This window comes from Anguilla rostrata, chromosome 3 (genome assembly GCF_018555375.3).
Source record: "Anguilla rostrata isolate EN2019 chromosome 3, ASM1855537v3, whole genome shotgun sequence".
Classification (NCBI taxonomy): Eukaryota; Metazoa; Chordata; class Actinopteri; order Anguilliformes; family Anguillidae; genus Anguilla; species Anguilla rostrata.
In genome coordinates this window covers 7,823,229-7,847,325 of record NC_057935.1, presented here as the reverse complement: position 1 = coordinate 7,847,325, position 24,097 = coordinate 7,823,229, and the positions used below count along the sequence as shown (strand labels likewise).

Sequence of the window (24,097 nt, the reverse complement as noted above, 5' to 3'; positions counted from 1 at the left end):
TACATGTAGAAACAAAATCACAGCTGTTTCTGAGAGAAAAGGGTTTCATTTGAATTTTTTAACAGGAATTTGTAGAAAGAAAATGTTATTACAGGCATAGGCTTATAAATACTGCGAAGCACTATGTTTTTGTTTTATCATCTCCTTTGACCATTGGGATAACGAATGCAAGCAATTCGTTCATTTGGTGCACGTTTCAGAAGTTCACATTCACAAATACCAGGAAGTAAGGCATCCAGACTGAAAGCTTTGGTCGATGGAAGCGATTTTCGCGACAAGAAAATTAATTGGATGCGTAGCCCTTTTTCTCACATTGGCACCATTTAATTTTACTGTGTCTCTTTGTTCTCTACGGGACGCTTCCTCTCAGAATTTATTGCAAGTTTTCACGAGGAGTTTGGTTTTATAGTTTTTCCCCCTGATTTTTCCCCCCCGGTATTTCAAAATCTGTAATTAACACCAGGGGAGTTGCATCCCGTTTTAACCGTCCCATCTCGAGGAAAAAACGGGGCCGGTCCTTAACGCCGAAGCGTTTTTTTATTTTTTTTATCCAATAGCACACTAAATGCTTAGTGATTGACAGAACGCTCAGTATTTAGCTTTCCTGTCCCTTTACCTGGCAGAAAAAAAGAGAACTCTGCAGAGGGTGAGTAACGGTTGTTTTGTCCTTTCGGGATCCTGTTGATTAAATCAGGGATGGATTTTTTAAAAAGACTACAGCTTTGTTGTCTTACAATTTGTAGTTTGAATGAATTCTTAATTTAGTGCATATACATCTCCATTGCATTATTTTGAGTTGTGCTAAATTGTTAACCTTCGTGTGAAGCGGAGGCTATTAAAATGTGTTAATGAAATGGACTGCGTAGCAAGGAACGCAGTGACAGACATATGTAGCGACTTTGGAAATGAGAACTCAAACCATATTAACATTTTTAGTAATCTAACTAAAATTATAATATTTACCCAGTAACATTAACCATTGCAACATGAATAAAGAGGCAGTAGACGCAGTAAATGGATAATATTGCACCTTGAGAATCAAGAGCTACTGTGCATTTAGCCATAAAAAAACATGCTTCTCTGCTCTTTCACTTCTCATCAGATTGATGGTTTGCAGGTGGACAGGATGATGTCTCAAATCTGCTTGATGGGGACGCTGTGCTCCCTGATGCTCCTGCCAGGTGAGTCTGGACGGAGTGAAGGTATACTTGCTTGGCAACAGGCAAATGACATTCTTGTACCTTTAGATCCAAACTGCTTACCTAGGTCAGGGTGTAAATCGCAGCTTATGGGAACATCTGCTATGATCACCGTGCTTCGCAGTGGTGATATGATTGAAGAAGAGGAGGAGGGGTTATGAATGACGCATGTCACTGTATGCTTCTCACTCTTTACCAGGTTTGCTGGAAGCCACTTCTCTGATGAAAATCGTGAAACAGGAAGGTAACAGAAGCACACTTGTTCTCTGATTCGCCTCTCTCAATGTCTCCATCTTTCTCTCCCATTTTTTAAAGGTGATTCGCTGACCCAAGTAATTTATTAATAACCGCTAATGTGTGTGTGCGCTACGTGACTTTTTGGCCAGAGCAGGTACCGAGTAACCAATGTCTTCGTCTCACTCCATAACCCCGCCCACCCTCAGAACCAGTTGCAGCGATCCCTATTGACATCGACTCGACCCAGGCCAACGGGTTCCTGTCTCACTCCCGACCCAAACGCAACGCGGACCCGCGGTGGTACCGCAACTCCCCCGACTTCCAGGCCTACTACCGCTACTACAACAGCATCGGACACGTGGAGGGGGTAAGAGGTGCTGCCGGATGCAGCCGGAATTTGCGGTTTGAGGAGGTTGACTAGGAAACGAGCTCAATTTCCGGGCTGCTGTTAGAACGTTCGCAAAGAGATGGGGAGTAGGTGGGAGGGGCCAGGTTAACCTCTAAACTGATCTGATTCATGCTGATGCAAAAGAAAATTGTGTTTCACACCAACGAGTAATAACCCATGCCTGCCTCTTCCTATTTACCTGAATAGCCCTCTGTAGTGTATAGTTGGCTAATAAATGGTATGCAGAAGGTACAAGTAATAAAATTTATGGCTTCAGGCGACTCAGTTGTTAACCTCATACATGGTTACAACCTCATGCATTGCTGCCACGAATTGTTTTTTATTTTTTATTTTTTTTACATGGAGCTGTATACAAAACTAATGGTATTTGAACCACAGCTGAATCCTCCTTCATACTATTGAGATGCATGTTGAAAAAATGCGGATGAGGGAGAGAAGGTGAGGTGATTAGAAAGAGAGAGAGATGGGTGGGAGCAGGAGGAGGAACCCTAATTTGGCACACCTGATTCCATGTTCCAGCTATATGAGATCGACCGCATCAGGATGTTGTACCAGCAGATGCGCAGCTTGGAGCACACGTACGGCCCCAACGCCTCCCTCTTCCAGAACCGCCTGGGCCTACCGTCCGCCAAGTGCGACCCATCCAAGGACAAGAAGTGCAAAGCCCTGCCCCCGCCTCCGCCCCCGCCCAGCACGGCTCCGCCCCCTCCCCCGCTCTCTCAGGCGGACGTGGTCTACCTGTGCAACGTCAAAGACCCGCTGTGCAAGCCCCACATCGTCTACCTCCCCACTGGTTCCGTGCCGGTGCTGTGTGACCCCCGCTATCACCCCGCCTGCAAACCCAAAAAATCTGAGGCTCCTGCGGGGCCTGCCCCCCCTCGGCTCCCCCCTCCTCCTCCCAAAAAATCAGCCCCTGCCCCGCCTCCTCCCCCGCCCCCTCCCAAAAAATCAGCCCCTGCCCCGCCCCCTCCTAAAATATCAGCCCCTGCCCCGCCTCCTCCCCCGGCCCCCATACACACCTACAAAGGAATGGAGTACGACTGCGACCCGTACTGGGACCCCGACTGCCTGATTGATCACCCCCCTCGACCAATCAAAGGGAAGTCTGCTCCCCCACCCCCACCGCCCCTGCCTGAGGCAGAGGAGGAGGAGGAGAAGGAAGAGGAAGTCGTGGAAGAACCAGCGCCTCCTCACATCAAGAAAGGGAAAAAATCGAGCCCTTACCCCTACTACCACCACGAGCTCTACGACCCTTACCGCTTCGCGTACCCAGCACCAGACAGCCAGTAAAAGAGCAGCAGCCTGTCACTCAGGAGCGGAATATTTAAGGCAATCTGACAGGTTTTCCTTTTTTTTTTTTTTTTTTTAAGTTCCAAATGCTAACAGAACTGGGGAGAAAAGCTTAACTGGCCATGACCGCTGCTCTGTTCCACTACACATGAAGCTAATGGCCAGAGCTGAAGTCTGCAGCCAGTGAAAAGCTCCAAGACCTCCGACATTTCATTTTTCTTCTAACCCTTTGGTTTGTTTTAGACCATCTCTCTGGAGATATCTGTTCTATAATTGATATATTAAGCAGAAATGCAGTATTTATGTTCAGGTCAAGTAACCGACAAAAAGACGAGTATTTTTATCCCATGAGTAATTAACTACAGCGTCAAACTACTATAGTGTCAGTGGTTTTTTTTGTTGTTGTTGGAATACCTTAATCAATATACAGTGACAATAACTGTTTTAATGACAAGAGAAGTTATGCAAGTCATGATGATAGTGAAAATGATAAATGAAAAATAAAAGTTTTTTGTGTATGGTTTGGAATCTTTTTTTTATTTTTTATCTGTGCCTTGGGGAAAGTATGCATGAGTACCTGTGTCCTCCATTTTTATTATTCTTTCATCAGGCATGTGTGTGAGAAGAGAGAGAGCGAAAGAAAGGCAGGATGAGAGAGTGGATAAAAAGCGAGGGATATGCAAAGGGACCGAGGGCCAGGCTGAGGGGTAATCTATAAATGTGTGAAAAGCTGGAGGCCGTGGGTCAGCACATTTAAAACCGACTGTTGTTAATTATCCCAGGAACCCCCCCCCCCCCCCCCTTAACGGACTCATAGCCCACCCCCTTTTCCTCCCAATAAACCTTGCTCCAATCCTTGACAGGTCCTGAAACCACTTCAGACGCTCCAATCATGGAAAACGAGCTCCCCACAGAGAGCCAATAATCTCGAACCCACGCTGAGCGTTCCGCCCCCACTGGGGTTCCGTGCTAATGTGGAAAATCTTAAAGGTGCCATTTCTGCCACTTTAGTACCCGGGCATCTGCCCTAGAAGAGAAGAGAGAGAGGCGGAAAAACACGAGCACGTACATCTGGGTATAAAATGGGATACGTAAGCACCACCCCCCCCCCCCCACTCTTCCCCCAGAAACCTGACTGAGTTTTACTCCATGCATACATCGATTTATTGAACAAACAGCATAACGTTGGCCTGCGCCAAAAAAAAAAGGTGTATAATTGACCGTGATGTCACCCACTGACTGTCCATGGGCTTGAGAGAAGCATTTTGTAGTCATGGAAATGCAGTTTTTATGCCTCACACGCTTGTCTTTGTTCAACCAATAAACGGCATGCACAGCTTGAACAAGCTTTGCGAATACAGGTCGTGTTTGTTTAAAATTCCAATAAGCAGCATGGGTGATCATGAATGAGATACTGGGACACAACACCGGTCCAAAACAGCAGCAGAAATATTTATTTTCAAATCAAACAACAATGCCAGCAAAAACAAGTCAGAGGAACTGTAACGTTATACGTTTGTGTGCGCACGTAACTGTGTATCACATGCACACGTGGAGTCTACTACATTACATACAACTGCGAGTCACACGCTCGTCTGTAAAGGTGAGTGAACAAGTAAGTGCATGTACATACACATATACATTTGGGAAATACTGCAAAGCAAATCAACGTCTGCGATGAGTACAATCTCGCTCCTCCTCCTCCTCCCCCACCCCCACCCCCCGTTCGTCACCCCCCTCAGAAGAACAGCCCCCTCATCCTCCGGCCGATCCCCTGGCGATCGTACAGGACGTTGAACTTGTTTATGAACTGGTTCATGCTGTTGCAGGTTTTAGTGATGGTACCCAGGTAGGCCATGAGCCCCACATCATTGCATTGCTGGTGGGTGGACAAAGACAGGGGCAGAGGATTAGTCATCTTTTTATTTATTTCATTTCTTTTTTTTCTGGTTGAGCTGAAGAATGATGAATAGGGAAATCAGAGAACAATATAACTCAAGATTGAGCTGATCTTTGCTGACTAGGGCTTGGTGCTGTACCGCAACCATAATTATCTTTTTTTTAAGCATAATAACAATGATCACCGCCACCCACTTTGAAAGGTTTGTGAATAATCCAAAGTGACCGGACCCTGGTTTATCTTCAGCGATAGTAAAAACACAGCAGCTGATCTTATAGAACACTACTGCCAGTCTTTGTGGTGCCCTTAGTGAGCATTTCTTGTAAGAAAGTGGTGTCATACAGGGTGGCCCAATCAAATGCTTTACATGGGTTTCATTTTCAAATACAGCTCAACTCTTCACACGGAAATGGAAATGACAGAGAGAAGGAAGGGGTTCACTCACATCATAGAAGTCTGTCTTGAACTTGAGCGTGCTCAGAACGGGAAGCCTGTGACACAGAGCGTTGGCCTCCCGGAGGATCTCGTGGTTGAAAGGGACCTCGCCTGGAAGAGACCATCCAGAGGGAGCATGGGTGGGAGAGACCAAAGAGGAAGGCATGTGGGAGAAGGAGGTAAGAGAAAAAATGACATGTGAGAATACGGGTTAGAACAAGGCCAGGTTAATGAGAGGTAAGGAGAAACCCCATTTGAATAAATTTCAATTATTTGGAGAACACTATATGCTGACCCTTGACCCCTGACCCCTGACCCTCCTCACCCGCTTCCACTGCTTTCACATACTCCAGGATGACCTTCACTCGGCTGTGCAGCATTTTGATGGCGCTGTGTTGAGCTATGAGGTGCTCCGCAACTGAGAGAGAGAGAGAGAGAGAGCGAGAGAGAGAGAGAGACACATACGACAGAAGGAGAACATATGAACATACTGTGTGGCTACTAGTCTGCAAAAAAAGACCATTAGCACTTTGTTAAGGCTAGAGGAAAAACCTACTGGACAGTAGGTCCCCAGGAACTAGGACATGACACAGGGGAGCAGCCGGAGACAGAGAGGGATAATGGCACCCCGTACCTGTGGAGTTCTCCCCGGTGCCAGTGGCTGTCATTCGGGCCACGTGGTCGACCCCGATCCGCTCCGCCTCCTCAGTGGCCAAAGTGTAGGTCAGCTCCGCAAACAACATGGTCGCCTGTTGGGCCAGGAAGCGGGTGGGTTCACACACAGTTTCCGACAAGTCAGCCATCTGAATAACGGTTCTCACTAGACAGCCCTGGATAGTGCTAAGTTCATTTTAAGCTATTATCTCCTGATGCTCATACAAACCCAACATTATTGTGCATTGCTAGTTATTTTCAGGGCCAAAATATTTAATAAGCCGAGTACAATACTGACTGAACGAAGAAGAGGGATTTAAAAACATACATATGCAAGCGTGCGTGCACACAAGCACGCACGCACGCAGATAATTACCTCTCCGTTGATGATGTCAATGACCGACTCGAACACGCTGACCGGAAGCTGAAACGAGGAGTCAGAAAGAGAAAAGCATGAATGAGGTTGAAAGGAGACCAGATTTTAAAAAAGCAGTGGCATCTAGTTCTCAGCGCAACCACATAACACAAGCCATAGAATCAGCGGTGCCCCTCAACAGAAACTCTGCAGCTTGTGTAGTACAGGAGGGGGAAAAACTAAGTAACAGTTAAAGTCAGCAGCATGCAGCCCTGGTTCTGGAGAGCTCCAGGGCCCGCCGGTTTTCCTTGCGATTCAGCACTTACTTAATAAACAGGTGATTACGCAGTTCTCTCACCTCACCTGGATTCTTCAGTCTGACTCTGCTGCAAATTTTAAGGTGAAAACCAGACGCTAGGAAACAGTGTTGCCAACCCCTTTGTTTAGTAGACGTGCTCCTAAATTATTTTCCGGCACACATCTTGCTCTTGTGATCAGACAGGGCCAAGTAAGGACACGTAATAACGGAGAAACTCACGTCAGTGTGTTTAGTCATGGGGTTCAGCTTGAGGAACAGAGGACTCTCGATGATCTCACAAACCTACAGGCAAGGAGAGAAAATCAGCCATTCACTGCGTCAGCCATTTCTCACCAAGCACCACGACAACCCATTCTCTACTCACCTGCTTGTGAATGTGGATATCCGATTGGTCAGGAGGGCCGCCTGTAGTGTACCAGCCCAGAAACTCCATGTCCTTGAAGACCTGCTTGACTAAAAAAAAAAAAAAAAGAAAGACGGTGAGGCAGAGAAGAGAGATGTGGGGGAAGGTCAACGTGTTTGCATGAAAGGAGCTGGTTTTCTAACTAAAACAAACCTACAAAGAAGATGGAGTCATAATTTAACTCATATTCAGACACAAACACACAGGGATATGCACACAAAGACAGAAACCCATACACACCATCACACACACACACACACATAAGAAAACGGCAAAAGTTACAGGTAAAAGTAAAAGGATCATGAATGGACTCTCACATTGCTCTTCCTTGGTGTAATAGTACTCCTTGTCGATGTGTGTCCTGTCATCCACTGTGTGTGAGAGAAGCTCGAAGGAGTTCATGACCTCGATGTTCCTGCCCTCCTGCTTCCCAATCAGTGCTCCAATCACTGTGGAGGAGGGAGGCGTGATCATCCACACACATAATCACTGTAACGTGTAACACTGTACATTTTTGTACGCATGCAAGCACTGATGCATGCAAGTAGTTGCTGTACAGTCCTTCACACTCACTGCTACACACACACACATACACAAACTACAAGTGGGCATTTAGCAGATGCTTGCACCCAGAGACACCTAGTACAGTTTACATATCTTTTAACACACAAGCCACTAATACAACTAGAGCATTTCTGGTTAAGTACCTTTGCTCAAGGGTAAAATGGCAGTAGGCCCACCAGAGAACTGAACCTGCAACAGTTACAAGCCCAGTGCCCTATTCACCACACTACTCAGCAATTCCAAACCCAATCAAAACCAGCTGTACATCACACTGGTTCAGCACCACACCCAATGCAGAAGAGACCAGTACCCTGCATGGGCCGCCCTTCCTGAGAGCGGATCCGGATCCAATGGTCTGAGATGTTGAGGATGACGAGGGGGTGCAGGGCCACTGAGACACTCCCTGTCACCCCCGACGCCATCACGCTGGGGCCAGCTGGAAGAGTAAAAACAGAAGAGGAGAATGCTCACTTTGTCTTAACACCAGAGGTAATTCTCATCTGCCATCAAGCAGGGACTGTAAACTGAATTAATTCCAGAACCCTTGTTGTAAACTTGCAACATTTAAGAAGGGAGGTTGTTCGAATCAACTTTTATTTTTTCACGCTTTTTTTTAGATGAAGCTATGACTGAAATAAAAGTGGCGGCTCGAATCATAAAAATGACTCCTTCAACCGTTGGACACGTATTTTTACCACACAGTACATTTAGTGGTAATTATTACTGCTGATAACCACATCACAGTGATGTGTATGGATGACACGTTTCAACAAAAGTAGCAACGCATCTACTTTATCAAGACTTCCGTTCAGAAGGCCATTACTTAACCATTTTAAAACTGGAACGGCTGATTGTAGCCTAATCTGTGAATTCTGCAGCGGCCCAATTGCTCAAAACTAGACGCAGCGTTCACGTCACTTGTATCGGAAGCTACGTCGCAGAACTTAATCTGCTCCGACCTGATCAACAAATTAATTTGGTTGAGCGCAAATTCTATGCAGATTTTGCGAATACTTCCTAAAATCTGCTTGTCCTCAGCGCAGGCGCTAGTGCAACTCCCGAAAAGGTCGTTGTAACTGTTTCGTAGTGTCCAGTTCCAGTTTTGGCACTATGAATGCTGACACATAACAAGCTACCCCCTATATATAGATGGCCACCTCAGCCTATTGTTGTCCATAGGAAAACTCAGAAAACTTACAGCACAAGAGTTACAGGTGTGCTCTGAAAAGACCAAGCTGCACACTGTATTCATATCAAATCACTGTGCTTGGCTACTTGGCTAAACTGACAGCGTTACATGACTGACCTGACTCAATCGCTAAAATCACATTATAAAAATGATACTGATCTTCCTATACCACTCGCTCTATCCATCGTGCTAATAATGTTGAATTTACGAAAAGATCTGAGGAATATTATGGTGAAATAATACAGAGTATCGACACATTGGTAAATGTACTGCTAGCAAAACATTTAGCTTGTAGCTGGATTGATAGACTGGTGCTAGAGGTTCGGGAGCGCCTCAACTAGCCAATCAACAATTTCAGTTTCATTTACGGGCGGGCGCTAAAGAGTAACTGACCAATCGTCACACAGAAACGCCAAACTGTGTGCAAGCTTTACCACGGGTGACTGTAAACCGGCCGGACATTTAAAACCTTGTTCAGAATAACACATTCATAAGAGATATAACATTTGATAATAATTCAACTATATCTGAAACCTATACGATTTGAATAAAGTTGAGTATGCAAATGAAAAAGATTTTATTTATGAAATTCGTCTCACCAGCACCATCCACTTCCATTCCACCACCATTGCTCGCCGCCATCTTCTCCGGTGCAAAGATGACACTTAGCTGCGCAAGCGCACTGCATCAGATCGCTGACGAGGACCTAGTCATACCACTAGGGGGCAGCTGAACACCTTCAAGCTATTTTTATACAGTCTCTGCCTTCAAGTAACACAAGTTTCAGGAAGTATGCCCGAGGCTGGTGCAGATCACAGAGCTGTGGTGCATATTTTGCAGCAAAACTGTCCAAGTTGGGCTGGTGCGTGAGTACAGCTGGCGTAGGCGTCAACAGGTCACACAGGAAATTGTTCTGCAGTCGCACTGCTGTGAAATTGTGAGTTCGCTCGAGTTTACAAAGATGGGTGTTAATCTTATTCGAGATTTTTTTAAAGTAGTGTAGATTGGATTATTATATCATGTTCATGTAGGAGACATTGGACAATAAATTGAACTAAGTGATAATTGATTGGGCCTACTACTACTGCTGCTACTACTACTACTACTAATAATAATAATAATAATAATAATAATAAGCTAAAATAGTTCATGTAAAAAATATTTTACATGAACTCCGAATAAAATGGTCCTCAGTGTGGTATTTTTCTTATGGGCGTTCAATTTTTCTATTGCTCTCCAGGTCTAGGCTGAACCAATGCTGAACCCTACAGTCTATGGGCTGAACACTAGTGACGCAACACTGCTAGTGAACCTGCGTAGACATTTGCGCAGCCCTCAAAAACGATGTGGAGAGTGACGTTGCATCGTTTCTTTTGTTTACAAAATGGCGGACTTCAAAACTTGCTCCATTGACTATTTCCCCGAGAACATTCTAATTGACATTTTATCGTATTTAAGCGTTAGAGAGCTCGTCCGATCTGGCAGGTAAATAACAACTTGCTTGGTTATTCCACTTTATCAGTTGTATGCTCAGGGTGGTTTTTTTGCTGGCTACCTTGTCAGTACTGTCTCATTGTCAGCTGGCTAAGTTGTTTAATTGCAAGGCTAGAAGGAATTAAGGTCAATATTTAGCTGTCCAGCCAGTTATTTAATGTTACATAATGTTGCACCACAATTTCGGTGAACTTGTTAAACTTTAGTGTGAGTTAGCTGGCTGACTAGGTCAGTTCGCTAGGCGCTATTCATTAAAGAGGACTATTGCGCTAATGAACTAGCTGGGTAAAATTTGAAATTTTGAATGGCTAGTTTCCTGTGTAACTAGATGTTCATGTCAGTCTGTCCGGCATGCCAGGCAGCTATTTAGCTGTCTAACGTTATACTGCGGTTATGCATTACCTATCTATTCTGCTAACCATTAAACTTGGTTGAAAACGAGAGTGATTGACCGTAGCTTTTAAAAAGCAAAGAAACCGCATTTGATGGGTAAAGTACCGTTCTCGTGTTAGAAAAGTAATCAACAACAAACTGATTATGCGTACAATGTTTTAGTATTACATTACTCCACGCGTTGCAACAAATGCATGTGTAAAGACATATAAGAATTTCTTTCATGTCCGCTAGTCTATCTTTGTACTGTATTAACATGTTTAAGTCTTTTATGCTTCATACATTCGTGTCAGCTGATTTACTGCAGAAAATAAACCGCATAAAAAACTATGAAGTGATAAACTACAAAATAGTGTAGGAATAACTGGTAAAGCAACCATGCTTGTGATTTACGGAAATATTGAATTGTGATGGTGATTTTATTTTCTCATTTTCCTTCATGATGTGTGCATAAATAAGGCAAGCTCTCTGCGTTATTAATGTCATTACATTACATTTATTTGGCAGACGCTTTTATCCAAAGCGACTTACAAGAAGTGCATTTCATGGTCATAGACAACTGCTAAAAACACAGGTTCAGTAAGGTACAATACTTATTTTGTACAGCTATTTCTAGCCAAGAACACAGTTCGCACAGTGAACGCTATTCTGACCTAGCAGTCAGCAGTCTGTCAGCAGTGGAGGGCCTCTGAATGAATCTGTTTAATAGTTGAAGTTTTGTTCTCTGTCTGTCTGTCTGTGTCTCTGTCGTACTGCAGGGTGTGTAAGCGATGGAGACGGTTGATAAAAGACCAGAGATTGTGGCGAGCTGTAGATCTCACTGAATGGAAAGGGGTGAGAAGTGCATGTCATGCTGTGGAACGGAACAGAATGCATGTTGTGTTCTTTACCGGCTGAACAGAACTGTCATGTAACAGGCTGCAGGTGTTTGTCTTTATTTTTCAACGACTCTCATGTGTTCCCCTATGTTTCTATGCGGTCAGGTGACGTCGCGCACGCTATGGGTCCTGCTGAGGCAGTACCTCGGAAGCGGACTTCGCTGCTTGCGGTTGCGAGGCCTGCTGCTGTCCGTCCGAGCCGGGGCCTTTCTATCCGAGTCCTGGCTGCAGGCCCTGGCCTCCCGATGCCCTCGTCTGCGCAGGCTGTCCCTGCTGCACGCCGACCTGCGCGGCCTGCGCAGCTGCCTGCTCATGCCTCACACCCTGCAGGTGCTGGAGCTGCGCGGCTGTGAGCTGCCGCCGGGCTTCTTCGCCCAGAACGCCTCTCCGCTCTCCTGCGTCGGCGGCGACGCGGGGACGAACGCGGGGAGCCGGGCGGGGGGCGGGGCCCGGGCGGGAAAGGGCTCCACGCCAGGCCCCCCAGCCCGAGTCGCTATAGAGACGCTGGTCCTGGAAAACGTGCCCTCCTTCACAGACCAGCACCTGCAGAGCCTGAGCTCCTGGGAGGGGCTGAGGCGGCTGGAGCTCCGTGACGTCATCCGGGTGACGGCGGCCGGGCTTCGGGGCTGCTCCGCGCGGGCGGCGGCGGCGGCGCCCGGGGAGGGGCGGGACGCGGCGGCCGGGCTGTCCGGGCTGCGGGCCCTGGAGCTGGGGAACTCGGGTCGGCCCGGCTCCCAGACGCAGATAGCCTCGCTGGGGCTGGACGAGGGCTGGGCGGGGCTGGAGGAGCTGACGCTGGGCGGGAGGGAGGTGGGGCCGGGGCTCCTGTGCGTGAGCCGGCTGCGGGACCTGCAGCGGCTGCGCCTGCGCGGCTGCCCGCTCAGCGAGATGCAGGTGCTGCGCAGCTGCAAGGGACTGCGGGGGCTGCGCTGGATAGAGTTCTGCGAGGTCACCTTCCAGGGTCAACAGAGGAAGCAGCAGCAGGAGGAGGAGGAGGAGGAGGAGGAGGAGGAACAGGGCAGGGGCGAGGGGGACGAAGGGAAAGACGAGAAGGAGAACCCCATGCCAACTCTGCGGCGCTCTCTGGCAGCTCTGCTGCCCAGATGCACACTGGTGTTCACACGGTGCTCTGTCACAGTGCCAACTGACTAGTGGCACACACCATAACAGATATGCGCAAAACACACACACACACACACACACGCACGCGCGCACACACACACACTTGCTTAAATACATATTCGCACACATGCGCACTGCCAGTACCTGCTGCCTATATTGACACACTCACAAATATGGCGTACACTTAAGCACGCACGTGCATGCAAAAAAAACAAAAAAAAACACCAGTACACACAAGATTGACCCACACGTGAAACTCGCTCATGCACACTCAGAACTATGCACCAGCACACATTTCACGCACTGTGTGACAAACACTGATACTCATTAACACTTACAAAAACACTCAGACCATCACTGATCACATCACAGTACATTCCAGTACATTATGTCACATTACATTACTGGCATTTAGCAGAAGCTCTTGTGCAGAGCGACTTGTGCCACTTCCATGCAAACACTCGGTGGGAAACAGACCTGGGTCAAATACGCATTTGTTTTGGGTTCAAATAATCTTCTGAGCTCTGTTCATCTTGCCTGGTGTATTTGAGCCTGTAAATTTCAGTAAAGCCCATATAGCCTGCCAGTATGACCAGAAGGTCATGACCACTATTTGAGAGTGTTTCATTGGTTCTAATACACCAGACAAGATCAGCAAAGCATGGAAAAGTATTTGAATACAAAACCAATACGCATTTGACCCAGTTCTGGTGAGAAATTCTAAGCGAGCTGTAGATGTGCCGCAGCCCAGTTGAGCCTGAATGCACACTGCCGCTGTTGCTCAGCTTGCCGTGCCACACAGAGACGCTCTGTCGGAAGTTGAGCAAAACACCAGTTTCCTGTATCCCTCCCCCACCCACACTGAGATGCGAGAGAACGCCGAGACGGGTAGGTTTGGGGCGAAGCAGGTGGCTGGTCCAGGAACCTGTATGATGTAGGCCCTGGACTGTGACATGATTAATGAACTGAACCATATTTAAGTGGGACTCTAATGAAGTGTCCCCTTGTGAGCTTGAACTACACTCTACTGTGTTCCATGCGATGTGCATAGATGAATATGTACGTGCACTTGAATGCATTGTGAGACTGTAGCGCCATGTGTAATTAGTAAATACATGTACATTATTGGAGAACACTTGACTGAGCACTTCACCGCACAGGCCGGGAGCCTCTGGCTCGCACCGCTGTTGGTCGCGTGCGACTCTGTCCTAGCGGGAAGCTGGACTGTCCAGGAGTCACCGTGCAGACGTCTCCTCCGCTGGCTACAGCACTGTAGGACCCGTCTTCTGCCCTGCACGGTACCTCGGTGTCCCAGGGCAGGGCGCCCCGAATAACTTTACCTCAACAGGTGTAATTCACACTCTCATGCTGTCTGGGAACATCCTTAAAATGCTGCTCACTCTCCACCTTAATTGATCGGCCAGGAGTGAGAAAGCTAACGAAGCAAAATAAGCTCCCAGTATAAATGCAACAGAGTACTGTATGATGTGCCATTGTTAATTTGTCATAAAAAAAAAAATCTTGGTCTGTTTTTAATAGCGTCCCGCGCTCTTGGTTATTTATGGATTTTATTTTATTTATTCTTGGCCTTATTTCGTGGTGTACACAGGGTTAAGAGCATATCACAGTAGCCTGGGGAGCTTGGCCCTTGCTACATTATATCAAAGGACCTATTTGGTTTTGTGATGCTCTTTTTTTCGTTTTCATTGAAACAGATTATGAATGAGAATATTTTCTCAAAAGGGTCTTGCGTGTTGATTGACACCAGTGGCTAGGAACCTGGACTCCACAGTTGCAGGTTTCATTCCCAGGTAGGGCTCTGCCTATGATATACACTTGAGCAAGTTTCATTACCTGAATTGCTTCAGCAAAATATTCAACTGTATAAATGTTTTTCTTTTTTTTTAAAGAATTTGAGCTGTGTCAGTCACTCTGGACAAGACAGGATAGGGAGATCCATGGCTGTTTTTACTGAACTATGATATGGCAGTCTTGGTCCTGCAAGGACAATTAGATTTTTGAATAATTTATGGGGTTATTGTCTCATAAATCATTAAATAAATCATATGAACCTAACACAAATAAAATGAGATTTACAAATATTTTTCATACATTACGAACAAAAGAATTTGTTCAGATATATTTTTGCACTTACAAATCTCTCTCAAACAGATGTAATGATGAATTTAAATTTCTTGAGATGTGTTATTTTTTATGTATTCATTTGATAATGACGATGTGTATTTATACATCACCTGGTGCGTGTAATCACTTAGGATAATTTGTGGGTTTTTGAGACATTACTTGCAGCAAAACTATCTACCAATTGTTTTATTCCATGCCAATCAAATGTTAAGACATCCTATCACTAAAACCCGTATTACTCAGATTAGTCACAGTACCTGTGTGCTCACTTCAACCAGGAAACTTGCCTAAGTTTTTATTAGCAAATGAAGCCTTGAAATCCAACTGTTATATTGCAACAAAACCTGTGTGGTGATATGATGGCTGGTGTGCAAGCGTCCAAGCGTGGAAGCGTGTAAGCGGTAAAAACCGTGTGACCTCCCCGTCACCCATGCGTGATTAGACCTGTTGCACCTGTGCCCTTATAGATTTCACCTACCACACTAAACTACATGCCACCCAGTGGTAAATGTGATATAGGCTACAAATTATAAACAGACATAAATACACAGACATAATTAATGGCTCCTACACAACAGTATGTGAATTTTGTAAATGTACAAAAGTGTGTGAAGAAATGTGCTTAAAAACCATACACGTCTGTAGCACTTGTTTGTGAAAACTGGATAGTTTGAGAGGTATTTTGTTAACATTAAAACTACATTTCAGGGAAAAAAATGTTGCCATCAAGCTGTTAAAATGTGTGATTAAGGAGAATACTCCACAGAGAATAACTATTTTTGATTAAATTCCTCAGCCAGTAGATCTTAAATGTATTATTTGAGATTGTATAATTAAGTATGGTCAAAACCATTGTGATTCCTCTTTAAACTGTGGCATTTATTCCTTTACACAAAGGTAAATAATACTGTATAAAGCTCCATGGTGACATCCTTTGGTACAAACATAGCCTGAGCAATGGTGGCAGCCAATGACATTTCTGCAGCCATGAATGAAGCTTCCTTGTAGAAGATTGAACAAAGGGGATCAAAATTCATAGAACCACACGAGGCTTCATCTTCACAAAGTTCGCCACCAAGGTATGTAACAACCTCCTTTACTGGGATACCTTCAACTTCATTAATACTTATATTATTTTTTTTATATTTAACTCAATTAAAAATTCATTTAATTCTGCTTAGATCAATAACTTTGCCAATATTTGACAAAAACACCTAAAACCTATTGCAGATTATTATATTAATGCCTGGCCTTCTTCCACAACCTTTGGATTTCACAAGTAATAGACTGCCAATTTATTAAAATTCAAGAAACACATACGTTCCTGATTATGATTGTACTTTTACCTTTTACCTCGGTCCCTAACAAAGGCACAAAATGTCAAATGTGAATGGCGGTTGAATGTCCAATATGAAACCAACTTTACCTCGGTGGATAAAACAACAAAGCAATGTTTTTTTTGTTTTTTTTTTAAATATAGGTCCAGGAAACTGGACAATCGGTTGTCTTCTTAATATTTCTTTCAAGTTTTTAATTCAATTATAACCATTAATTTAAAAAAAAAACGCTGTTAGATTATAGTTACCTGTTCAGCAGATAAGGGCAGTGTTGGTGCGTATCCTGCGCTTATTAATAGTCATATCTGTAAGGAACGTCATATGTAAACCATTCCTCGTTGTTAAGTTAGAGCAGGTTGTCCCGCCCAGCAGTCCCGGATCTAGACTGCTGTGATTCAGGGGCCGACAGAGATTTGGGGGGGCAACATTTTGTTGTAATAAAATTATTTCTCCGCATGGGGGCGATATATCGACACTTAAAATCGTAGTCTTAAAATGAGACCTTGAAAGATCGGTTTCTGTGATTTTGCGATGTTGATTTAGTTTCCCTTTACATGTTTACTTGCAGCATTTGGATGCTCATTTTGAAGCCCACTTACGACCGAAATCATTTTAAGCTAAATACAATTTACATAAAAGGCACCGCTGGGATTCGAACCCAGGATCTCCTGTTTACTAGACAGGCGCTTTAACCAACTAAGCCACGGCGCCAGGTGTTTAGTCCGGGCGATATTAAACGTTTTTGAAACCGATCACAGAAGTTATAACTATTTATATTACTTAGGAATATGTAATTTCTCAGGTAAGCCTGAATCGTGAGTAACGTTAGTCTACAATATTAATTTAAGAAATATTAACAAAAAAAACGACACAACAAGCAAACAAGATGCCCTTGAGACGTAGGTGGATGCCAAACGTCTACAATGCCATTTTTGTGTAAATCGGTCAAAATAACAAGTCTTACAAATGCTCAGGATATAGTAAGACAGTAGCAGTGCCACCTGTACAGGTGAGATGATGGCGGTTCCAGGAACAACGCATCAAATACCTTTAACATCGCAGAGAAACGTCTGTCGGGAGGTGGGCAACTTTGCGCCGCTCAGGGACACGCTTGAATACGGGATGAGTCATCGCGTAGATTGCCACAGCCTCGTAGTAACCGCTGGAGAGAAACTGATTCACAGAGAGCAATAACGCTAATCACGGAGACAACATTGTGCTATATTATAGCGTGTAACTTCCCGAATAGTATGCCCGGTATACTCCTCCGAATATGTAGTCATGTTTCACGACACCTTCCAAAACATCCACTCATCGACGAGGATGGGATTCGAACCCACGCGTGCAGAGCACAATGGATTAGCAGTCCATCGCCTTAACCACTCGGCCACCTCGTCATAGAGCACCGGTGCAGAATGAATCGAATAGGTGCATACAATTACAGCGTATGGCCGGAATTACACCAGAAGCGGTAGATCCATCCAGAGGAAAATTTAAAAAAAAGTTATGCCCTGCATCAGTAGGTGCACATGTACGTAGCCTATTTTTTTTTTTTTAAAAGTCAACAACAATAAAGACATAGGTTGGTCATCAAATATAGAAGTCTAGAACTACGCTTCAGCAATGATGAATATGTCCATCAACAGTGCATTTCCACAGTGTATTTCTGTGAAATCAGCACGCCAGCCGCTGCTGCACCAGGTGGAGCTTTCCAGGGCATTGTCGATGTGAGGTAGTTACTGCGTTTAGCCATCTGTAATCCACTGAGCAGCAGGGGGAGCCATTTTTCTATTTCACCATCTCTGCTGGGGAAGCCAGGCGGGGGGAGGCTCTGTGGTCGCTGCCTAATAGGCGCAGCTGTGCCTTGTGATCTCTTGGCACTGTCTTCGGCTGGAAACAGGTAGTGTGGAGTGCCACGGGCAATTAAATGCTAACAGTCCTGTCAGAATCAGGCTGATGGTGGAGCCCATGTCAAAATAAGAGCAGTCACTGGGATCCTAATGTAGATGATTCCCTTTCTTCCGCAAAACTAGAGATCAGGGGTGAAATTGCCCAGAACGCTTTATTGTAACCCCAGATTTCCTGTTTCAGAAGTTTCAGTTTTCTTACAGCTGTAATCCACAACCATGGGCGTCCACCCCATGTGGTCGCTTCTGCCATAATTCCCATTGAACGGAGCGAGCGTGGTCGCATCTGGAGACAACTAGTTTGACTTTGCACAGATAGGTTGAACTAGAGGTTAGTTGGCTTAGTCCATGCCTTTCGTTAATTTCATTCCATACAATTTAGAGTAAAACCATGAAAATCAAGTAGGAGTTAATTATTTTGTCTAATCCAGACAAGCTATTGGTGAGTGTTTTATTTTAAAATATTGGGCATATATCTTATATCAACTGCAGTTATGGCAAGAGTTCAGAGTTTACAAACTACGAAATAGTCGTTCAAGGGTAAAGGAACGTGCGTTGGGAGGTCAGTCTCCTTAAAATAAATTCAGTATGTTTCCGATAATATAATGTGTACACAATTAACAAGCATGACAGAACGTTTTGGACTTAGGCTACAACATGGGTCGTGGATAATAATTTCAAGGATAATGCTACCTCAGTTGCCTATGGTTTTGTTTAATTTTTGTTTATTTTCGTCAGGTGATTTACTCTCAAAATAGAAATGTGTAGTCATCTTTTCAGACGTGTATGCTTATTTGTTGATCACCGCTTTCATTAAGCTTTACACTGAGCTGAACTGAAATTGCGTGAAACCGCAAGAACACAGCCGCCTACACCTTTTTTTTTACTTTGGTTTTTAGAAGCATTATCTAAATATCCGTTAACTAAGGGAATAATAATTAGCCGAATACTGTTTACTGTTTATTTTTATTTGCACATTTCTGTGCTTAACGGTTAAGCTGCTGTTTTAAATAATAATGTTGGGCTATTTTAGAGACATATGTTTAAGGTTAACTAGTCATGAAACTTTCAGCCAAAGCAATAGTAAAGCTGTTTAAAAAAAAAAAATGTTTTTTAATGGGTGACCACCATCTTCCTGCTTGTTTTCGCTTTGCTTTGTGAATTTGTATAGCACTGGCTAGTATTGGGATTCGATTACTGTCTCCTAAATGTTCCATTTGCAAGAATAAGGACAAAATGAGATCGAGAATTATGAACCCATATAGAAAGCACAAAATAAATATGTTGTAGGCGTCTTGATTTTGGCTTATATATTTCAATCATTTTTATATCGGTGTTTTACCATTTTTATCTTATTCTTTTCATTTTTTATCTGTCTGTTTTTAGCATTACATAATTAACCTACCGTTCATTTTTAGTATTAACCTTATCCAGTGGCGTCAGTGGCCAGAATTCACCGGGACCCATCTAGGGTCTCGGGGCATGAGTCACACTCTCAGAAGAGTGTTTCCATGCTTCCAAAAGGCTCCTTTGTCGCCCATGGTTCAATGTGTGAACCAAGCGGCCAAAACCAGACTTCGTTTTTGAAGCTCATTTCCTGGTGTTGTAGTTCCTGGTTGCTCACTAGCGCCACTACGGATGGCTCCAGTATAGGTGTTTTCATATCCGGTTTCCATGTAAGTCTACGGTACAAATGCGATCAAAATACAAAGTCAATAATTTTTTCTCACAAGAACAAATAGTCATAATAGGTGTATTTTATTGGTTTTATTACTGTCCATGGGTCGATTTCATGATTTATTGCGTCATTTGGGCACAGTGCCAATATTTGTTCTGGACCAATGAGGTACAGCTTGCGTCACTTCTGGAATCCTGCGGAGGACTAAGCTACAGTAGGGGGTACAGTCTATGGTCACGGGTGGGCGGTGGCGCTTCTTGGCCTTGCCATTGCGGCTCAGGCTACGGTCCGCCTGTGCTAAGTCTGAAAATGCAGGCATCCCATTTCGTGGTGATTTCATTATGGCGCGTGCTATTTACAGCTGCACTAGACGACCATAAAATAATCCTCCTCTTAAGTGTTTCGGCAGCAGAGTCATTTTTACTATTTCCTTTAGCCTACTTAACCAAATAATTACTTGGCAGAAAGCGTAATCAGCTTGCTATATTTGGTAGTCCAGTAGTAGCCTGTGCTAAAACAGTTCGCAACTTCGGCTACCAAGCCATTTGACTAGCTAGCTAACTTTAACCGGCAAACATTCAATCTGTTAAACGTGTCTGGCGGCTTGTCAGTCGTGTACATTCCGTAAATGTATACCTGGGCCATGCTTCATGCATGTGACAAAGCTACTATAATCCCGATTTTGGGATAAACACTTTTTCAGTTTCACGAAGCGAATTAAGAGTCTCAAGGTTAATTTGTTGAATATACAACACACGATGAAATCACACACACAGAATTTAACGAAATTAACCATCTTGGCATTTAGAAAGGAACATGTTTTTAGCATTTAAGAGACCGACAAGCTAGGCATTTAAGACAGTGGTTCTCAGAATCGGTTCTGGTGGCTCCTTGCGTATATTGGCTTTTCGGCGATGGAGTACCTAGTAGTAGCAGGCTCATTAACTGACTGGCGAAAACCTACGACGATAACTTGCTCGGTTAACAGCAGATCTACCAGACAGTTATACGAAAATTAGCCCAGTCAAATCACCAGTAGCCTACACATCTCCGATTGATTGACCATCAGAGTAGTCAATGTTCTTCCACTGTGGTTCATATTGCTAACGCGTGAGCTAACCACAGATAGCCTACCTAGCTCACTGGCAAGCTGATATGCTAGCTAAGCATATTCGTTTTGCTGAGAAGCATACATTGAAGATAACTGAACATAGCCTAATTGTATTTTTAATGTCATACATATAACGTGATTACATGACACAGTACAGTCACGGATGGAAATTAAACTCCGTAAACATCTGATAATATATTTTAAAACATAACGGCAGACAGTCAGCTAGCCTCGTTCAGGTTGAGGGGCTTTTCCGCACCGGACTGTCAATCAAATTGTAAAAATCACAAGACCGCTTAACTCTATGGTTTTGGCTCCAAATCGAGAAAATGGCCGCGCCCGCCATTGAGCTTCAAAACGTGTTTTAGAGACCCACGGAGAGTCAATGGGTGACGTCACAGTAGCTTTGTCCATATTTTTTACAGTCTCTGGTGTGAACTTTCATAGACTTCTTCTTTCTAGGCTAAATATGAGCAAAATCCAAATATATAGTTACCTTTGTGGCGACTCTTCCCTATTCTCAGAAATCTACCGAAAAAATGATGAAATATGTGCAGATCAGCGAGTTACATTAACAAAACGTCTCCGAATACATGCAAATCTCAATTTATAACCGTACAATTTGGCAGCTATTTAACGCCGTACATGCACCCGTAAGTAGAAAAAATTTGCAAAATCTTTGATTTAATGCATTTTTATATTTTATTTTGATACTATTTAGATTTTAAGAATAATTTTTTTAAACTTCAATTTTACGTTTAATTTTCATATGAAAATGTTTTCACATTTGGATTTATAATAGCTTTTGGATACCACAGCTATTTCACAGTGAATATAAATGGTTGGGTACACACAAGCAGCTTAGTTGGATTCAGGGCACATTGGTCTCTTGGCTGAACAACCCATTTATTTTCCAGCAAGATAGCCTATATTGTTTGTAGTACCGTAACTTGGCGTCATTTTGATATCAATACTTTTAATCGCAGGCCTGGATTTTGGCAGTCTGAATGAATGAGTTATAGACGGGGTATATCGGGAGCAGGTGGTGGATCTGGCAGAGGAAATGAGTTTGGTGGAAATGAGTTTGGTGGTTATGGTTTCATAATCTTTGAAAAATGAGGTGCTGCAATACAGGATATGTCTGACACTGCTGGACATCTGCGTGACGGTAGCAGGTAGTTATAAATGTTGTTGGTCGTTGACACACCCAGCACTGGCTCATGTGGCTCTAAAATATCTGACCTGCCCCCAGACGAGTGTTTCCTCCAAGCATAGCAGGGGATGTTGTGTCTCCCCATCACTCTATACTGTTCCCAGCTCATGTGCAGGAGCGCATCTTCACAAAATACAACTTGGGGAACTTTGAGTAATGCAATAAAGTTTGAGTTTGCGTTTTTCATTGTTTGGGCTTGGCCCCTTACTTCCAGTGAAGGCAAATCTTAATACTACAGCATAAGATCACATTCCAGATGATTCTGTGCTTCCCTGTCAGTTTTGGTGATGCTCTTTCCTGTTTCAGCATGACAATGCCTTGGACACACAGCAGGGTCCATACAGAAATAGTTTTGTCGAGAACCGTGTGGAAGAAATTGACTGTCCTGCACAGCCATGTAGTGTATATAGTCAAAGTATTTGAACATTATCAGGTGTAAATGTGAACATCTCAGAATGAAATTCAGCACACCTTATCGAGATCCATTGAATGTTCGTATTGTAGTGAAAAGAAGAAGGAGCAGCTCTTGGAGATTCAGGACATGAACCAGGAGTCTGACTTTCAGGCTCAGTGTGTTTGGAGTAGACTGCTTTGGGTTGTAGTCGCTCGTACCTGTGACTGCACCTGCCAAGTGGGCTTCTTTGCCACTCTCGGGCTGAGCTCCCAAAACAGAGACACTCACTCCCACTTGGGGGCACAGGCAAGTAGTGTGGAGGAACTCCTCCAAGACAGAAAATCAAATTTAGAAATATTTATATTATATTATATTTCCCCAGCTCCACCGCAGAAAAAAAAAAGTTTTTACCAGGAAATGCAGAGCAACAAAACAAAATTGGACCCGATCTTGGTGCTTGCTTCTAATACCACATCAGATCAGTTTTTGATCACACCGTTAAGAGGTGAGCAGGACTTCCCTTGTTAAATTGTTTCTGGAAAAGGGTTTAAATCTGAGATAGACCAAGTCGTGCTGTTTAAAAAGGATAGTTCAACGAATGCCTATTAGTTGTTTAAAACTGTGGATTTTAAACTAATATTGTGCAACACAAAATGTTACAGATTTCAGTTGCCATTCAAATAAACCCTGCTGCTATCTTGATGCACAGGAAAGCTTATTTGAAGTGAAACTACAGTGGACAAAGGTCTTGTTTTAACAGCTAATTTAGCTGCCAACCACTTAAAAGAAGCCATCGAAGCCCATCAAATTGTGCAAGATATGCGTTTGGAAAAGACATGTTGGTGCACTGGTTCTTGTTAGGCAAATTTTGTTTTTACGGTCAAATGGAATACATAAGAGGCGCCACTACAGGGAACGCATTTACAAGGCTGTTAGGGGACAGTGACTACCAATTAAATCGTGGCTACTTCATATAGATTTATTTATTTATTTATTAATTTATTATGGGAATAAAAAAACATATTAAAAAGCACCGTATATATGTACATTTGATCCCACAGGATGGCACATGAACATTTTTACTAGTGCACGTATTTCTAAACTGGTCCTCAGTGAGGAAAAAAGAAGTAACATATAATGGACGAATTAAAAATTACTGACAAAAGCATAAATTAATGAAGGCACTGCTTCAACGAGCAATGTATGGCGTGTCATCATTGAATCGAAACAATATACAGCACATACAGTATTTGCAGGCATGCAAAGTACATGGACAACAGAATAAAAGGCAGGCTTTACATATGAACAACGCAGCCCATGCAATGGTGAGACAATATACAACAGAACAAAATTTTAAAAACTATAGCCAGGAATTAAGTGCATACAAAGCAAATAATCCAATCGTTAACTCTTTTTTTCAAATATTTGGTTAGACCGAACTGATTTAATTTCATGGGGCAATTCATACCAC

At 43.8% G+C, this 24,097-nt stretch overlaps 4 protein-coding genes and 2 non-coding genes across 11 annotated transcripts in view; 3 read left to right on the top strand and 3 right to left on the bottom strand.

Moving 5' to 3' along the window:
- The first annotated feature begins 1,078 nt into the window (after window positions 1–1,078).
- LOC135250034 (uncharacterized) lies at window positions 1,079–3,653 on the top strand. Its single transcript, XM_064325855.1, has 4 exons — window positions 1,079–1,181; window positions 1,399–1,443; window positions 1,643–1,803; window positions 2,365–3,653. Exons 1-4 carry the CDS (start codon window positions 1,127–1,129, stop codon window positions 3,133–3,135), a joined length of 1,032 nt encoding a protein of 343 aa, XP_064181925.1. The 5' UTR covers window positions 1,079–1,126; the 3' UTR covers window positions 3,136–3,653.
- Window positions 3,654–4,566: 913 nt separating this feature from the next.
- cops6 (COP9 signalosome subunit 6) lies at window positions 4,567–9,713 on the bottom strand. The gene is made up of 10 exons (XM_064325854.1): window positions 9,554–9,713; window positions 8,076–8,201; window positions 7,519–7,650; window positions 7,163–7,251; window positions 7,018–7,080; window positions 6,501–6,548; window positions 6,105–6,219; window positions 5,796–5,888; window positions 5,481–5,581; window positions 4,567–5,014 (listed from the first exon to the last, which is right to left on the bottom strand). Exons 1-10 carry the CDS (start codon window positions 9,594–9,596, stop codon window positions 4,874–4,876), a joined length of 951 nt encoding a protein of 316 aa, XP_064181924.1. The 5' UTR covers window positions 9,597–9,713; the 3' UTR covers window positions 4,567–4,873.
- Window positions 9,714–9,724: 11 nt separating this feature from the next.
- LOC135250032 (F-box/LRR-repeat protein 12-like) lies at window positions 9,725–13,184 on the top strand. 2 transcript variants are annotated; one of them, XM_064325853.1, is made up of 4 exons: window positions 9,725–9,816; window positions 10,195–10,439; window positions 11,600–11,675; window positions 11,825–13,184. In XM_064325853.1, the coding sequence occupies exons 2-4, from the start codon at window positions 10,339–10,341 to the stop codon at window positions 12,869–12,871; spliced, it is 1,224 nt and encodes a 407-aa protein (XP_064181923.1). In that variant the 5' UTR covers window positions 9,725–9,816; window positions 10,195–10,338; the 3' UTR covers window positions 12,872–13,184. The 2 variants fall into 2 exon arrangements, with proteins under 2 accessions (XP_064181923.1, XP_064181922.1); XM_064325852.1 differs by having other exon boundaries at window positions 9,744–9,891.
- A 2,848-nt stretch (window positions 13,185–16,032) lies between these two features.
- The window catches only part of LOC135250031 (NXPE family member 3-like), a 28,793-nt gene continuing 20,728 nt past the window's right edge, over window positions 16,033–24,097 (top strand). The window contains exon 1 of one of the 5 annotated variants that reach the window (XM_064325849.1): window positions 16,033–16,065. The gene's annotated coding sequence lies outside the window, so the exon portion shown is untranslated. Of the gene's footprint in view, window positions 16,066–18,302; window positions 18,673–18,723; window positions 18,793–24,097 lie in introns of those variants that run through there. The other 4 variants (XM_064325851.1, XM_064325845.1, XM_064325841.1 and 1 more) reach the window with 4 other exon arrangements.
- Window positions 16,961–17,034, bottom strand: trnat-agu (transfer RNA threonine (anticodon AGU)). Its single transcript has one exon. It is a non-coding gene; the product is annotated as a tRNA-Thr (tRNA).
- trnas-gcu (transfer RNA serine (anticodon GCU)) lies at window positions 17,639–17,720 on the bottom strand. The gene has a single exon. It is a non-coding gene; the product is annotated as a tRNA-Ser (tRNA).

Bases quoted from the DNA above. Each gene is read 5' to 3' on its own strand.
- LOC135250034 (XM_064325855.1), top strand. From the start codon at position 1,127: ATGATGTCTCAAATCTGCTTGATGGGGACGCTGTGCTCCCTGATGCTC. The intron at 1,444-1,642 runs GTAACAGAAGCA...GCCCACCCTCAG, and splicing joins GAAAATCGTGAAACAGGAAG to AACCAGTTGCAGCGATCCCT. The intron at 1,804-2,364 runs GTAAGAGGTGCT...TCCATGTTCCAG, and splicing joins GCATCGGACACGTGGAGGGG to CTATATGAGATCGACCGCAT.
- cops6 (XM_064325854.1), bottom strand. From the start codon at position 9,596: ATGGCGGCGAGCAATGGTGGTGGAATGGAAGTGGATGGTGCTG. The intron at 7,081-7,162 runs GTGAGTAGAGAA...CCTTGCCTGTAG, and splicing joins ATATCCACATTCACAAGCAG to GTTTGTGAGATCATCGAGAG. The intron at 5,582-5,795 runs GTGAGGAGGGTC...GGTCTCTTCCAG, and splicing joins TGTGAAAGCAGTGGAAGCGG to GCGAGGTCCCTTTCAACCAC.
- LOC135250032 (XM_064325853.1), top strand. From the start codon at position 10,339: ATGGCGGACTTCAAAACTTGCTCCATTGACTATTTCCCCGAGAACATT. The intron at 10,440-11,599 runs GTAAATAACAAC...GTCGTACTGCAG, and splicing joins GAGCTCGTCCGATCTGGCAG to GGTGTGTAAGCGATGGAGAC. The intron at 11,676-11,824 runs GTGAGAAGTGCA...CTATGCGGTCAG, and splicing joins ATCTCACTGAATGGAAAGGG to GTGACGTCGCGCACGCTATG.